Source organism: Canis lupus, chromosome 6 (genome assembly GCF_003254725.2).
Source record: "Canis lupus dingo isolate Sandy chromosome 6, ASM325472v2, whole genome shotgun sequence".
In the NCBI taxonomy this organism is placed as follows: Eukaryota; Metazoa; Chordata; class Mammalia; order Carnivora; family Canidae; genus Canis; species Canis lupus.
In genome coordinates this window covers 63,542,488-63,559,914 of record NC_064248.1, presented here as the reverse complement: position 1 = coordinate 63,559,914, position 17,427 = coordinate 63,542,488, and the positions used below count along the sequence as shown (strand labels likewise).

Below are 17,427 nucleotides of genomic sequence, written 5' to 3'. Positions count from 1 at the left end.
CTGAAGTCATATATTTAAAAGGTTTAGTGCAGATCCTGGCACATAGAGAACTTCTATACATTTTAGTTATAATTACAACTCGTGGTAGTGGTGGTGATTTTGTAGTCAATTCGGCTTCTTAATTCCCTACAAAAGGTTGATTCAAATCCCTAATACATGCATTTTATTTTATAGATTTATTTATTTGAGAGGGAGAGAGAGAGGGTGGGAGGAGGGATAGGGAGAATCTCAAGCAGACTCCCCACTGACCATGGAGCCTGATGTGGGCTTGATTGCATGACCCTGAGGTCATGACATGAGCTGAAATCAAGAGTAGGACACTCAACCAATTAAGCGTGCCTCTATTATTTTAATAACCAAAGTCCTCTTTATGATTTTTTAAAAGATTTTATTTATTTATTCATGAGAGACACAGAGAGAGACAGAGACACAGGCAGAGAGAGAAGCAGGCTCCATGCAGGGAGCCCAACATGGGACTCGATCCCGGGATTCCAGGATCATGCCCTGAGCCAAAGGCAGATGCTCAACCCCTGAGCCACCCAGGTTTCCCTCTCTTTATGATTTTATACAAATTTCTGATAGACTTATATTTCCATGGACCCCTCTGGCTCTGATCTTGCTTCTGAGCAATTTTTGTTGCTCAGGCAACAAGGCAAAGGCAAAAATGGTCCTTTATATTTTATTATTTCCTTCAGAGCAACCACAAATATAAAGCTGTTGCATGTAGCAAAAATTTAGTTGAAGACCTGAAAGCTACCTTAAGTGCTATGTAGGACACAACTTGGAATCATATGTTAGACCTCTTAGTTGCCATTGCCTGCACCATATAAAAGCCCCAGTCTTCTGACATACTGCTAGTTGTTCCCTTCCCATCTCTCTTCCTCACTTGCTAGGCCTTGGATTACTCTGGAATTCTGAATTAGAGCAATTCAGTTCTCTTTAGCCACTCCTAACCTTTCATAGTAACTCATAAAAAAACCCAGTACCTTTTATACAGCAAGATTCATCATCTTCTTAGAGAATTATAAGTAGTATATAATATAAACCAAGACACTTAGAAATTAATATTAAGAAAAAAGTATTTGCCAGATTGAAAAGAAACAAAGAAAGAAATCGAAAAATCACCTTAATTTCCTACCATGGTTCTGCACATTCCACACATATTATTCAAATAACCCCTTCAACTTCCAGATCACAAAAACTAAAAACTCATATTTACCTTCATTCTCTTTAATTGGATTCTCAATAGCTATTTAACAGAATAATTTAGAAATTAAACTGCCTTTTCCTTCTTTACCCTATTTCCAGGAAATCAGTGTTTCCAAATAATGACCTTTAATGTAAAGAATTTTTAATACACTTGTGTGAAGTGTAGAGAACTTCTTGAGAATCTAGAACCTGGTTTTCAGTCCTGGTTTTGCCTCAAGACAATTTAGCAAATCACTTAACCTGTTTACTCTATTTTTAAAACGGGGTGAAGTGTATTAGTTTTTTATTGCTGCTGTAACAAATTACCACTAATTTGATGGTTTTTAAAATGTCGTAAATTATCTTTCAGTTCAGTATATCAGATATCTGACCTGGATCTCAATGGGTTAAAACCAAGGTGTCAGCACTGTTGTGTTCCTTTCTGGAGACTCTAGGAGAGACTCTATTTCTTTATTCTTTCTAGTTTCTTGAAGCTGCCCACATTGCTTGGCTCATGGCTCCCTTCTTCCATCTTTGATATCAGCAATGATCTAGAGATCTCGTATCACAGGACTCTGAATTCTTTTGTTTCCCTCGCCCACTTTTAAGGACCTTTATGATTACATGGGCCCACAAAGACAGTGCAGGATAATCTCCTTATTTTAATGTCAGCTAATTAGCAACCTTAATTCCAACTGTGACCTTAATTTCCCTTTGTCAGTTGAGGTAACATAGTCACGGGTTCTGGTAATTAAGGAGTTGGACATCTTTGGGAGGGCATTACCCTGCCTACCACATCAGGTAACAGTATATTTCTCACATATTTAACCAAAAACTTCTACGATTTTATGATAAAGTCCATCACATTTTGGGTGGCAGGGAGGAGGAATAGTCCTTTACAGTACCACTAAGGAGAAATACTTGTGTTTACTAATACTGTTAAATAATGGACATTGTTGTTTTACTAAGTGCTCAATTTCTAGTCCACCCTTTTTTTGGTACTGGGAAATTTCCCCACTGATGAGTCCCAGGACTGCTAATCGGTTGCCTTATCTTGTGTAAGCAAAAACTTAGCCCAAGATAGGCCAATTGAATTCTCTCATTAGAAACGGAATTGTGGGAAAAGAAAAAGACTGAAAACAATATATATTCTGTTGTTGTTCCATTGGCTGTTACATGGAAAATGTCAATCAGCAACAACTATTTCAGCTCTTTGGAGCTGCCTGGTTCCTGAGTATGCCAAGCCTGATTCTTCAGCTTTCTTTTCTTTCCTACAAGCATCTGTATATTCTTCCAATATTGTTTATATTAGATAACTTCTAGTATGCAATCAAATTGGTACTCTCTCATTCTTTTTGACCTCTGACTACATTTCCTGTTTTTCTTTCAGCTTGTCTGACCACTCCAGACTCCTACCACGTCAAACTCCTTTTAGAACTCCCCTCTCTTTTGTTTCATAATTGTCTACCCTTACATGCTTTTTTATTCTTTCCATGTTCAATGAGATTTCATTCAGAGCTGTGGCTTTGACTGTTGTCTTTAAACTTATTTCACAACTCCTGTATTGCTCTAACTCTACATTTGCCTGCTATTCATTATCCACATTTAATTTTTTATTTTTTTTCATTTTTATTTATTTATGATAGTCACACACAGAGAGAGAGAGAGAGAGAGAGAGGCAGAGACACAGGCAGAGGGAGAAGCAGGCTCCATGCACCGGGAGCCCGACGTGGGATTCGATCCCGGGTCTCCAGGATCGCGCCCTGGGCCAAAGGCAGGCGCTAAACCGCTGCGCCACCCAGGGATCCCCATTATCCACATTTAGATGTCACACTACCACCTCAAACTCAATATACCCAAGTCCCAAGTCATATACCTCTCATTAATTTAAAAACTAGTTTCTCTCCTTCATTCCTAACCTCTATTATCCAGTCACCAAGATGGAAAATTGATTAGAAGCTATCTTTCTTATTTTCAATGTATGGGGTATCTGTTGCTTTTACCTATCCTATATGACAATTTCTCCAATAAAACTGCACTTTTCTCATTCCATGTCAGTCATGGTACCCTGTCTCCTCCCTTCAACAGAAATGGTCATGTGAATTATACAGAACCAATATGTATAATTATTTATATTTATTTTAATTATTTTACTGATATATATATATTTAATGATTTTATTATTTTAGAGAGAGAGAGAGGGGGTTATGAGCAAGGGGAGGAGGCATATGGGTGGAGTGAGATAAAGAATCTCAAGCAGATTCCACACTGAGTGTGGAGTCCATTGTGGGGCTCAATCTCATGACCATGAGATCATGAACTGAGTTGAAATTGAGTTGGACATTTAACCGACTGAGTCACTCAGGTGACCCATTGTTATATTAGCATAGTTATATATAAAATAGTAATTATAATATGTAGATACTGGGAAAGAGAAGAACTGTTCCTTAAGTTACTAAGCTGGGAGGATATAAATCTGTAATGTACAGAGAGCCTGTTTGGCAAAATACACTCAATATACAGAAACAGAATTAGGACAGATAAGTGGAGATACATAGCCTTAAACTCTCAAATTTAAGTCTAAGGCTATGGACAATCTAAACTCTCCAGTTCATTAATCCAAAAATTCTGCTTACATTTTTTTTTTAATTTTTTTAAAAATTTTTATTTACTTATGATAGTCACACACACAGAGAGAGACAGGCAGAGACACAGGCAGAGAGAGAAGCAAGCTCCATGCACCGGGAGCCCGACGCGGGATTCGATCCCGGGACTCCAGGATCACGCCCTGGGCCAAAGGCAGGCACCAAACCGCTGCGCCACCCAGGGATCCCCTGCTTACATTTTCTTAAGCTACTTTGAATTGGGCTTCTATCCCTTACATTATAGGAGCCCTAATAAATACCAAGTCCTATTGATTTTATATCCAAATGTCTCACTTACATCCTTTCTTCTCCACTGCTGCTATACACCTTAATGACTTCGTCATTCTTCTATTACAGCTACCTTACAGGTCTGCTTGCTGCCAATCTATTGTTCATCCAGTTTATCTACCATTCTGCTAGCAAAGTTAGCTTATTAATAAAATGTGGGATTATAATACTCTTTTCTTTAAATATCTTCAATGGTTTTCTTTTGCATGGTGAACAAAGCCCACATTTCTTAAATGGCATGCAAGGCTTCCCCCAGATGAACATGATCTATTCTGAAACTGTTCATTCATTTACTCATTCATTCAACAAATATTTATTGGGTACCTACTATGTGCCAGACATCACTCTGGATACAGTGGAAATAGTGATCACAAAATAGCTTACATTCCAGTGGGAAGGTTGTAATTCTTTTTTTTTCTTTTTTAATGATTTTATTTATTTATTCATGAGACAGAGAGAGAGAGAGACAGATAGCCAGAGACACAGGCAGAGGGAGAAGCATGCTTCCTGCAAGGAGCCTGATGCCAGACTCGATCCTGGACCCCAGGATCACACCCTGGGACAAAAGCAGATGCTCAACTGCTGAGCCATTCAGGTGTCCCGGGAAGGTTGTAATTCTTACAACATCCTTTCATAACATCTGATTTGGTATGATACAGGGATAATTGTCATGTATAATGATGCAACCAAATATTATCTTTGATGACCTCTCCTAACTCATCAGAATGGTCAGTAAGCCAGGTGAAGAAGCTCTCTGGGTCTTCATGCTGTCACTTCTTGCTGGCTTTATTTTGTATTTGACTTAACATTTCATCAAATTCTTTCCAGATTTCCATTTGATTTCAATGGACTTTTGAAGATTGACCACTATTCTCATTCAGATGAAATTCTTTTGAGAGAACTTTATTTTGAAAGTAAAGGTTTTCATCAAAATAAAAATCTACTCTGCAATCTGATTTAATATCTTCAGATGCTGTCACTTCAATTCTTATCAAATAATGCAACGCCTCTCCATCCTCCTCCACAAGCAATGTGGACGGCTGACAAATGTTGTCACCCAAAAATTCGGGATCAAAATTTGGTGATCAATTCCAACCTCTTCTGAAAAAATGGTTGGCAGAGTTTGTTTTATTTCTGTTCTACTTTCAAAATCTCCTCATTAGCATATTTATTAAGTCTATTTCATTTTGTACTTCATCAATAAGTTCAATTTTTTCTTGCTGTTCTTTTTCTCCCTTTGGCAAGTACTGAGAGGTCTGATGTCTCCTCCAGCTTGTGAGCAGGAGGCAGTCTTGGTTTCCTCCTTTGAGGTGGGAGCAAAGACTGGGGTTTGGCGGCCATGCTGAGGAAACTCCAAAAAACCTGGGAAAATGCACGTCTGGAAGAAGCTCCGATTATCCCAAATTTGGAATAATTACAAATTATTACAGTGATTTACATAATTACTTACATGTTCGTTTTGCCTTATACAAAATCTTGAGGGAAGAGAACAGATTTTATTAATCTTATACTCTTATGCTTTGCATACAGTAGGAACTCACTGAATGCTTATTGTTGAAACATAAATACAAGAAAACACTGAACGTTATTGCAAGGTGGGCATAGGGTTACCTTCACTGTTTATTATATGACAAAAGTTATCCTAGTACTTTTCACAGATGATTTAATTTAATCCATATTACTTCACACTTTGGAAAACAAAGACCAAGTGAAATTAAGTAATTTATGTGAAAGTTACAGATGGTGATTATAATGGAACATGAATCCAGATTTTTCTGAATATAAAACTCAAACCTTTCTACTTCATTACACACCACTCTGTTTGTTACTATCAATGAATAGTATGAATATAGTTTTATTTTAGTGGGCCAGATTCACCTTAGTCAAAGATGGGCTTCAATTGTAAAAGTTGAGATTTCATGAAAGCCCTTGCCCCATGTTTCGTGATTTCATAAAGAAACGAATGTTTTGTAAATTTGAGTGTTATTTTTGGTCTACAGGTATTGTCAAAAAATGCATAGTACAAAACTAAAATAGCAGAAATTTAGCCATAGTTTTACTAACACAAACTAGGAAAAGCTGACTATCCAAAACAAACATACCTTTTCTGAGAGAATGTATTACATTTTAAGAAAAAAAAAATGTTGATTTTATTCTCTCCTCCATGTTTTCTTTTTTTCTTAAACCACTTTCAGTTTGTATTCTAATCTTACACAAGAGATAAGCTACAATTCTACTGTTAACTAGTTCATTTTTGTTGACTTTGAGGTGACTTACCACAGTCAACTCTTTTAGTCTCCTCATCTGTAAAGAATACCCAAAAAGATGAATATCAAACTTCAGATAATAAATTTGTTATCAAGTAAAGGGATTAGAATTATGCTCAAGAAGAAAACTCCTTATTGTACTACAATGATCTGAACAATTAGAACATATTTGTAACTTATTAACTATAAAATTACTTCCTCATTTCAGAAGTATTATTCTGCCCTTTGCCTGATATTTAATGTGGTATTGTTTGGTTTAGGACATACAATTTTGTACAAAATGAAATATCAGATTATGTGGATTATTAGCTATCATTCAAAATAACCATAATCTTATGATGGTTAAATCATTTTTTACTTGCATTTATTTGATGCAAAATAAAATAAAAAACAAATCACCTGGTCATATTCTCCAACAATTATCAACTTCTGCTTATCTGTCCTGGTGATTGTAAAGGAAAAATAAATCTTTCTGGCATAGATTATTTTTGAGGGTGTTTTGCTTTTAAAAAATCTTCTAAATCAAGTTGATAATATAAACTATAAAATTAATAAAAATAATAATCTATTAATTTTTGCCCACTTTCTCATTCCTGAGATCCCTCTAGGAATAAAAGGGTCAAGACTCTTAGTTCCTAGGCCTTATTTTTCTCATCTGTAAAACGTAGATAATAAAACCTAACCTTAAAGAGGATTGAGATTACATTTGTCTCTCACAAGAGGGTATATAAAATCTAGTGCTATTACACTTACCATTTGAGTGATCTTGGCCAAGTTACCTTAGTTCTTTGAACTTTTGTTTTGCTCATGTATAAAACGGGGCTAATCTGTCTAGTTTATGTAGGTTTGTTGTGGGGATCAGATAAAAAAAAAGGCATGTGAAAATGTTTTTATATTTAGTAAAAACTTTTACAAAGTACTAGAAAATGTAGGACTAATTATTTCCAAAGTGAAATATAATCTTCCCGGCTAAATAGTGCTGCCGATTCTTAGATAAAATATATAGAAGAGGACTCAAAGTCATTTCTCTGTATGACTCCCTTCTTACTGTGTCTGCTTTCCTACGGAAAGATACAGTTCTGCTTTTGCACTTGTCTAGGTTATAGCAGAGTCATTAGTGGCAAAGGACAGCAATTGCCCCATGTTATTGCTAATCGTTTGAAGGACAGTTAATGAAATTGCTGCCCCTTCTGGAATGTAAAGGAATTCTTGAAATGTAGTTTTCTATGTGCTACATAAACAATGGTTTCCTACAGAGAACTCTTCTCTAATAATGAAAAGGCAACTTGTATATAATTACATCTAAATGATTGTTAATGTTAACTGAAAACTATTAAACTATACTCTTAAAGTATAATCTTCCTTGAATCAGAGAAGCAGTGTAAGCTAATACAACAAATAATAGCATAAGGAAAAAAGAATAACAAGAGATCTCTAATTGTTGATCATTCTTTTCATTAATCATTAATTTACTTTCTTAACTAATCATAAACTGAGAAAGGGAAAAATTTTGTAAAGCTGAGTATTTTACTTACTAATTTTCCAGAATGTAGTTATGGTGTATGTAACTCTAATAGTAGTCAATGCTCTCCTCTGCAAACTACTGATTTACTCAGCAGATGCCTGTCTTCTTATTAGAGGCCTAGAACTCAAAATCATGTTAAGGAAAGGGACAAATTTGTCTATAACCACTGTTTTATTATGAAAGCTAGTCTCTAAAAAGGCATGCATTTTAAAACTTACCCCAATGAAGACAGTATGAATATTCCAGGTTTCTAGAAAGACTCCCTCCAAAATAAAGTACATTAAAAGGTTGTCTTTAATTTGCTATATATGTGGTTTAATGTTATGTATTGAATTTTCTATATAAGTAGGGCAAATGTCACATCCACAACACAAAACTAAATGTGATTGGAAAGATGTGACATTGTCGCAACATTATTGCATGCTGACACAAAACCTCCATCTAGTCCAAACCCTTTTCTGCTATTTTTATATTACTTGGATTTAGTGGAAACCCTTAAAACAACCCAGTAGTCTTTCCCCATTTATCTATGGGGGATATATTCCAAGAACCCCAATAAATGCCTAAAACCAGATAGTACCAAATCCCAAAGGAACAATGTTTTTTTCCTGTGCATGCATACATACCTGTGATACAGTTTAATTTATAAATTAGGCACAGTGTAACAGTATATTGCAATAAAGTTATATGAATGTGGTCTCTCTCTGATCTTATTGTTCTATACTCACTTTTCTTGTTCCTTAAGGTACTACTGACCTTCCTTCTGGTAGGTCAGGAGAATCCTCTGCTTCCTGATTGTGGATAACTAAAGCTGTGGATAAAGGGGACTACCGTATAATGAAATTCTCCGAAAAGTAAACTGTTATCTCTTACATCTCAAGTCGATGTATTTCAAATGAGAAACCAATTTCCCACAACATTCTACAGGTTTCTGATCAGTGTTGCAGACAAAAGAATGAACTTTGGAGCCCATCCACCCAGGTTCAAATCTTGCTTCCACCAGGTAATAGCTGTGTAACCTAGAGTAAATGTCTTAACTTCTCTTCCCTCAGTTTGCACATTAAATAATGATACTAAAGCTACATTATGTCACACGGTTTTGAGGATCAATGTTAATATTTATACTGTACTTGGAATAATACATAGCACACACGGTATACATAATATAAATATTTGTTAAATTTAACAGAATCGGTAATAAGAAACGGTAAGAGTTAACTGAGGAACTTCTTCAGTTAGCACTATTTTGGTTAGTAATGAAAACCTTTTTTTTTTTAAAATTCTGAAAACTTGTCCTTGGCTTACTTGCAGGTCAGCAGGTTTCCATGAAGTCCTAACTGTGCCAGGTCTAGGCCCATGGAGACGCAAAGTTAAGTTTCTGTGGTCTCGCCCTCGGGAAGCGACAGACTTTGGAACAAATGCTCGCAGGGAAGTTCAAAGGAACATGCAACAAAAATATATTACGGCGCCGCACAAATCACCCGGTAAATAAAACTCTATGAAAACTCACGTGCTCTAAGATGCGTATGATCAATTGGGAATGCGTTTATTTACATCTACGCAGAAAGCTGCTAAATCCAATGCACATTTTTTTTTTTTTTTTTTTTTTTTTTTTTTGCAGAAGTAGGATTTTCTTGATCTCCACCTGGGAGGTCTGATAAAACCTTGAGGGGCCCCACGGAATCCCGGAAAGCCAACCGCCCTGGAAACATCAGAGGGCTTGGGGCTGCCGCCGGGGAACCGGGAAGACCGCGTGTCACGGGCTGAGGGGCTACCTGAATCTCCTCAGGAAAGAGGGGCTCCGAGCCACGCTGGAGAGGAGGCGCGAGGCCGTCCCCGGGGCAGAGGCCGCCCAGACACTGCGGCTTCCCCGCGCTCGCCACCTCCTTCGCGCACCGGCGGCTCCCGAGGCAAGCCCGGCCCCCGCGCGGCCTCCCGCGGCCCCGCTCCGGGGCACGGGGGACGCCAGGCGGGGACGCCGCGGGGCTCCTCGGAGCTAGCGGTTCCCGCGCCGCTCCCAGACCTCACGGAGGAGCGTCCGAGCTCAACCCCGGCGACGCACGCCGGCTCGGCGGGCCGCGGGGGCGCCCGTGGGGTCACCCCGCTCCCCGCCCCGGATCAGGCCCCCTCACCCCGCCGCCCGCGTCCCGCGTCCCGCGTCCCGGGCTACACGTCACTTCCGGCGCGCGCGCCCGCCCGCCCGCCCGCGGAGAAATACCGGGGCCGTGAGGGGGGCGGCGGGGGAGGGGGCGCCCCCGAGCAAGGGGGGCGGGGCGGGGGAAAGGGGAGTGTCCGGCCGCCGCCGCCGCCGCCGCCGCCGCCGCTACGGCTGCTGCCTCCGGGGCTGAGTGAGGAGTTGGCTGAAGCCCTGCCCTCCGAGCCCGCCCAGGCTTCCCGCCCGGACCGGGGCGCCCGCGCGCCGAGCGGTGCAGGAGCAGGGCTGCCCTCAGCCCGTGGAGCGGCCGGCACGGCCCCGGCCCGCGTCGCCCCCCGCCCCCCCGGCCCCTTCTTTCCATCGCCCCAGTCATGGGGAACGCGGCGACCGCCAAGAAAGGCAGCGAGGTGGAGAGCGGTGAGTCAGGGGCCGGCTCTGGGGACCCGCCGGGCGGGCCGGCGCGGGGCTGCGAGCGCCCCTCCGGGTGGGAGCCCCGAGGCCGCGGCCACGGTCCAGGCCTCGCGGCGGCCGCCGAGCGCTGCTCCGGGGCGGGGGGGGGGGCTGGGGAGCAGCCGCCTTCCTCCCCTCACCCCCTCCCCCCAGCTCCGCCGGGAGGGCCGGAGATGGAGGGAGAAGAGGGCTCCCCGACATCCCCTTTCTCTGGAGCGAGGGGACGCGGTCCGGGGGGAGAAGCCCCTGGTACCAGCCCAGCCCCCGCTTCCCTGCCCCCGACCACCTCTGCGGCGCCACAGGTAGCGCTGCCGGCGGAGTTGGCTCTCCTCCCTCCATCACTTGGGTCCAGCCCAGCCTTCTCGCGCGGTGAGGGGCTGCTCGCGCGGGCCCCGGCAGGTGAGGTTAGTTCTGAGGAGGCAGCTGTGTCGCGGAGACCCGGCGTCCGTTCGGGCTCGGAACGGAAGCTGCCGCGAGACCGAAGCGCAACTTTATCCCTGGAAAAGCAGCACATTCGGGCATCTCCCAGAGTGTCTGTGAAACTTAAAGGTCCCTCGGAGTTGAGGTGCTTCCAGAACACGGTGAATTTCCCTCCGATGGCTGGACGTGCAGGCGCTCTGCAGGTGACACCGAAGAGTAAAAACTCATGCGGATTTCATTTCTCTACAGTTCAGTCAGTCAGTCAGTCAGGATGGTTGTGGGAAAACAAAACGGAACAAAACAAAACTGATGTGCCTCTGTCGGGTTCACCTCAGATTTTATATAATTCACAATTAATCAGCAAATGGCATTGGTTATGTCGCCGGGAGTAAATGACATCCTAGCGCTTGAGGGAATGCCAGATGATTTACTCCAGTGTGTGTCATCGGTATCTTTAAGTGTTTCTATGTTTGTGACATGTTTTAGGCTGATTTTGTGGTTTAGCATGAAGGAAATAGCTTTTTGTTTGTGTGTGTGTGTGTGTGTTTTTCTTTTTCTGCATCAACAAAGCAGAATCAATTTGGAGAAAGATTTAGTCATTCATTTTGGTTAATGAGAGTAATGAGATCAGATTATATGGTTTATGTTTCACCAGTGAGGTTTTTGGAGCTGATTTTCAGGAGCTCCAGAAAAGTTTGAAGTACTGTCATACAAATTATCAGTGACCGTGCCGTACTATGTTGATAGGGAAATTTCTCAAAAGCTAATGTAGAGGTAGAACTTTGTCATCTTTTATTTTTAACTGCACAAATGTAGTAACTGTACAGGAAGTAAAAGAATGTGGAGAGTGTGAAGAATTTTTGTCTGATGAATGATCACTTTTCCTTTTAAATCAAAGATAAAACGTGCTCACTGTGTTACAGAAGAGTGTGCTCGGCAATTGAATCATGTTAATGATTTTCATTAGCAGATACGGGTCTGTGTAGTGTTTCTATTTTTAATAATGATAGCAGACTCCTCCCTGATCTCTGTATTTCCATTATTAAGTCAACAAACTAATACTAGTACTGTCTTCTCCTGGAGACAGTACTGATTTGAAGCTCAGAACTATGGGATAATGTTGGAATATCTACAGAAAACAGAATGGAAACTTTAAATGCTTGTCTAAATATATTTAAATTATTCCTAGGAATACATTCTTTCCTGAGCTTTAGCTATTAGTGACAGCCTATTTAGTAAGTATGTTAGCCAGCTTTTTATGTAAGTTTATTTATGGAAACTGAAGGTCAGTATAATAGTTTGAATAAATGTTGTGAAATGATAAAAGAAAATAGCAAATGAAATCTCAAAGGGACAGTTACTGGAAATGTCATGTGTTGATCACTTTGTAATTTCATTTGGAGCAATGTTATCAGGTGTGTGATGCTGCTCTTCTACTGTAGTGAATAAAGGAAGTTTATTGATATCTCTTAAAACTTAATGAAAGAATAGCTTTTACCATTACAAACCTAACTGTTCTGTGTATTTTAAAAAGATTATTCTTGAAAATATATGCCTTTCAAAATTTGAATGTAGTTATTCAAACTTCCGTTGATGCATAATAGCATTAACTTTTAGAAATATAGGCAATCTTGAGCTCAGTTAGAAATATAAGCAATCTCGAGCTCAGCCTGTATAATCATTCCATTTCAAAGCCAAAGAGCCTGACCTCTGAAGAAGCTGAAGTTGAGATCAGATTATTAGTGATGTCAGAGTAAGGAACAGAAGAATCTGGTTCTCTGACTCCATCCTGCATCATGAAATAATCAATTATTATATATATTTTCAAAATGTCTGCCGAGTATATTGATTTCATTTGGAGACTCTAAGTAAAAGCTCAAGAAATTTACTGTCTAGGATGAGAAAGAAAATGTACTTATAAAAGTTATGATAAGTGCTAACATGGAAAGTGAAGTTAGAACTCTGAAAACTACCCATAGGAAAATGTTTGATTTGAAATGATATTAAAACGTATAAGGTTAAGATTTGAGGTTTGGTTAGAACCATGCCTCATATAGGTGAGCTTCATTATCAAATATTCCAGAAGAATAAAGCTTTGACCATTTGGTGCTTCTGTTGTATTCTTGAAATCTCTCTACTCTTAGAATGAAACATTTTCTTGGGTAGGACTTGGAGATGCCATTGTCATTTCCATACTTTCTAGAGATAACATTATGTTGGGTACTTAATGTTCTATTATAGTGAACTAGGAAATTGTATTGATATATCTTAAAATTTATTGAAAGAACATCTCTTACCATTATATAACAACTGTTTTGTGTATTTATAAAGACTTACTTCCAAAAATATGTGTTCCAAATTTGAGTGTAGTTACTTAAACTTCCACTAATACACAGAAGCGTAAATTTTAAATATATGACTATATAATTATCTGAGAAGTTGTAAACTCTTGTCATTCACAATTGTTTTACTTATCCAGTCTCCCACTTCTTTACCCACAATCACCAACATAAAAAAGCACATGCCACCATTTTAATGTGGGAAGGTTTTTTTGTGGTTTACTTCCTTTTTTAAAAACATTAGTCCCCACAGGTTGCCTGTGGGGTTCGTATTATACTTTCATAACAAAGATATTGAGGTAGGTGGGTGAAGTGCTGGTAAAGATTTGGATGCAGGGACGCCTGGGTGGCTCAGCAGTTGAGCATCTGCCTTCAGCCCAGGGCGTGATCCTGGAGTCCCGGGATCGAGTCCCACATCGGGCTCCCTGTGTGGAGCCTGCTTCTCCCTCTGCCTGTGTCTCTCCTCTCTTTCTCTGTGTCTCTCATGAATAAATAAATAAAATATTAAAAAAAAAAAAAAGATTTGGATGCAGATTCTCCTATGACTGCAAGTGGTAGAGCCACCATGTAACCTAGTGTTTACATAATGATCTTTCAATGTTTTCCAAAGTATCTCTTAAGAGCTTGAAGGTGAATAGAAATTAAGCAAAGAAAGTCGCCAGTAGAGTAGGTTCAACCAAAATGCAAGTTTCATAACAACTAACATTTTTGGAGGGCTTACTATGAGCTAGCTAGCTTCTCTGTATACTTTTCATGTATAATTTCACTTAATCTTTCCAACCTTATGAGGTAGTTTAATTGTTTCCATTTTATATATGAGGAAATGGAGGCTCAAAGAACTTAAATGACTTGCCTAAGTGCTTACAGCAAGGATGTCAAGGACCAACATTTGAACCTAGACAGCCTAACCCCTAGACCCAACATCCTAACCACTGTGCAAATATCCTATGTATATCCCATGGAAAAGCTGATTCTAAAATACACAAAATAGCTTAGACTTCACTTTATTTCAGTTTATTATCCATTATAGGAACTTTTGGTTGTTTTGGATAGTGACTTCATTTGTATATATTAAATATCTTAAATGGGAGAGTTGCTTTTTCTCGTACTGTTCTCTAGATTGTTTCCTCACCTATAAAATGAGATCGAAGGTTAAATTACCTTGAAAATCTAAATCAGATTTAGTGTAAATAATGAAATTTCAAATTAAGCCATATAAATCAATTGATATACCCTTCATTGCTATTTGTATTTAATTATTTTTTCTCATTTGTAAATGTGCACTTGCCCTTCCTGATAAATAGCCAATCAAAACATTGCTATTTAAACTTATATTGCCTTTTTAAAAGTATTTAGGAATTTGCATTATGGTTTACAGTAGTACTATCCAGTCAGATTTTCTGCTGTGGTAGAAATGTTTCTCTGTTGTCTAATGTGGTGTTTATGGGGCTATGGAGCAGTTGAAATGTGACCGGGATGACTGAGGAACTGAATTTTTAACTTCTATGTCACTATTAATGTTTGGAATATTGGACAGCACAGGTTTAGAACATAACTCCCTTTGTGTTTAATAAAAATGCCAACCCATCTTTTCATCATCTTGGTAATTTGGATCCTCACAAGTATGCGTTGATTGACATAATGCTGGATTTATCTTTTCTCATACTAGGAATTAACTTATTTCTAAAGCATTTCCCCTGAATAAGCCTTTATAAATTTAGTGAATGGATTACTATCGTAATTTGTGTATAATCTGTAAAGTTAACTACAAAGTTAATTTCTGTATTGGGTGCTACGATAATTTTTTTTTTACTTTTTTTAATACTGAATCTCAGTGAAAATATTTTTATTGAAAATTTTTGTAGATTTAAATGCTCTTTAGGAAAAATTTAATGATCTCATACTTCTGTCCTTAAAGCTTTCAATTATCAGATGTTTTTAAGGGAAAATCAGTAGCAGATATTTGTTCCAATTTACTAGCTTGGCAGAAGTACTTGGGAGTAGTTTTCGAGTTAAAAATTTTTAAAAAAGAAAAAAAGGGTCATAACAGCAACACTAAATAATCAATACATATTATCTCATCCAGTTACATGATGTTGTAATTCATTTTGTGCAGATTATCTAATGCATAAAATTATCGTGTTCAGGAACCATTTTTTCCATTCTCCTAGTCAGTGTCCTTCACTTAGGATACAGACAGATTGTTGCTTTTCATTGCCGGCAGTGGGATAATTAAAGACATGAAAGCCAGCTTAGAAAAGTAAGCCACAGCTGAGTAGCAGAAGCAGCACACGTAAAGATCCTAGGTAAGCCAGGTTAGGTATTAACATCCTTCAGATAGGAATTGATCATAAATCATTTTGATACTCTATCACATTAATAAAATAAAACAATTAGTATAATTTACAAAATTACGTATCTAGTTGATATCAATGTTACTATACATATGTGACCAGGTTTTTTCAGGGGAATAAGTCTTAAATTTTTTTTTTAAGATTTTATTTATTTATTCATGAGAGACACAGAGAGGCAGAAACACAGGCAGAGGGAGAAGCAGGCCCCATGCAGGGAGCCCAACATAAGATTTGATTCCCGGTCCCCAGGATCACGCCCTGGGCTGAAGGAGGCGCTAAACCGCTGAGCCACCAGGGCTGCCCAAGTCTTAAATTTTTAATGAAAAAAGTATATTAAATAGAAAAATGTGTAATTTATGAGAGTAAATATACCCTGGTCAGTACCAACTTATTTTGGGTATTTTAATTTAAAAATATTCCTTCAAGAGTATCCTATATAGTTATTTTCTTTGTTGGTTCATTCATTCATTCCACAAAATTGAGTTCCTAATATGTGATGGACTCTATGCAAATCTATGGGAGTAAAGATCGAGTATGACACAGTACCTGCTCCAGATTGTCTGCATTCCAGAAAGAGGAGACTTACTTGTCAAGAAATTAGTAGGGGGAAAAAAAAAGAAATTAGTAGGGGGGAAAAACTGTTACAAATCCTTTCCTTAAAGCTCAGTGGAGAAATCAGTAGAAAGTATGGTCATTTTTACTGGTGTGGGGAGGGTGAAATTCAAAAAGGACTTCAAAGAGTAGGTGAACTCTGAGTTGAATATTGAAAATGGTAACTGTTCCAGCGGGATTACAGGGGTAAGTGTGTTCTGAGTAGGAGGAACACAGTGAGCAAAGATGCAGAGGAGTGAAACAAAATAGGATATATAGGAAAAGGAAAGTAAGTTGCCCATTATGACTAATTGATAGAGGATAGAGTTGGTGGTAGAGAAGGGAAATTGTATAATGAAAGATAAGACTGAAAAATGGACAGAGGCCATGTAATGGATAGATTTTGAATTTGTTCCATAGGTATTAGGAAGCTATTGTAGACATTGTAATAAGAGAGAGAGATGATAAAATTTGAGTTTTAGAGAGATCACTTTGATAGTAATGTGAAGATGAGTTACTGTGAAACAAGTGGGGTACAGGCAGGGAGATCATTTAGAAGACTCTTGTGCAAGTAAGGGACTTTGAGGATCTGAATCAAGGTGGTAGAGGTAGGGATGCAGGAATAATCTGAAATTTGAGAGCTTTGGAAAATGAAAATAAGCAAATTGTACTTGGAGAATGAGGAAAAAGAGAATTTGGGGAAAATGCTCAAGTTTTTAGTTTCTGTGCCTTAGTGGATGGGTTGTGATGCCAGTAATAGCGTCAGGAAATTAATAAAAGGAGAGGAGCAGAATTGGAGGGCATATTGAATTCAGGGTGCTTGTGGCATTTCTGAGAAAAATGATATCTGATTGGTTATTTTATATGTGTATTACCTTTAATTCTTCCAGCCATCAAGGTGAAAATGACCTTGGATGGTCAGAGGATATGTTCTGTATAACATCCTCATTTTGCTCCCCTTTTTAAGGGTAGCTGGCCTTATAGAACTATAACATCTGGCATAATTCCTATAAATTAAGAAGTATGGCTACTAAAACCTTAGTTTTTTTGTTTTGAAAAGAGTAAAAGCTAAAGCACTGATGAAAATGCTTTAACTTTTGAAGAAACAAAATCATTTAAAATCAGATAAGGGACGCCTGGGTGGCTCAGGGGTTGAGCATCTTACTTTAGCTTAGGTTGTGATCATAGGGTTCTGGGATCGAGTC

At 39.0% G+C, this 17,427-nt stretch overlaps 1 protein-coding gene and 1 pseudogene across 1 annotated transcript in view; one reads left to right on the top strand and one right to left on the bottom strand.

Moving 5' to 3' along the window:
- Window positions 1-3,873: 3,873 nt before the first annotated feature.
- On the bottom strand, window positions 3,874-9,693 carry LOC112640989 (protein SET-like; annotated as a pseudogene).
- Window positions 9,694-10,292: 599 nt separating this feature from the next.
- Window positions 10,293-17,427, top strand: part of PRKACB (protein kinase cAMP-activated catalytic subunit beta) — a 113,493-nt gene continuing 106,358 nt past the window's right edge. Inside the window, exon 1 of the mRNA XM_025417858.3 lies at window positions 10,293-10,485. Coding sequence (XP_025273643.1) covers window positions 10,440-10,485 — 46 coding nt within the window. The 5' untranslated portion in view covers window positions 10,293-10,439. The remainder of the gene's footprint in view (window positions 10,486-17,427) is intronic.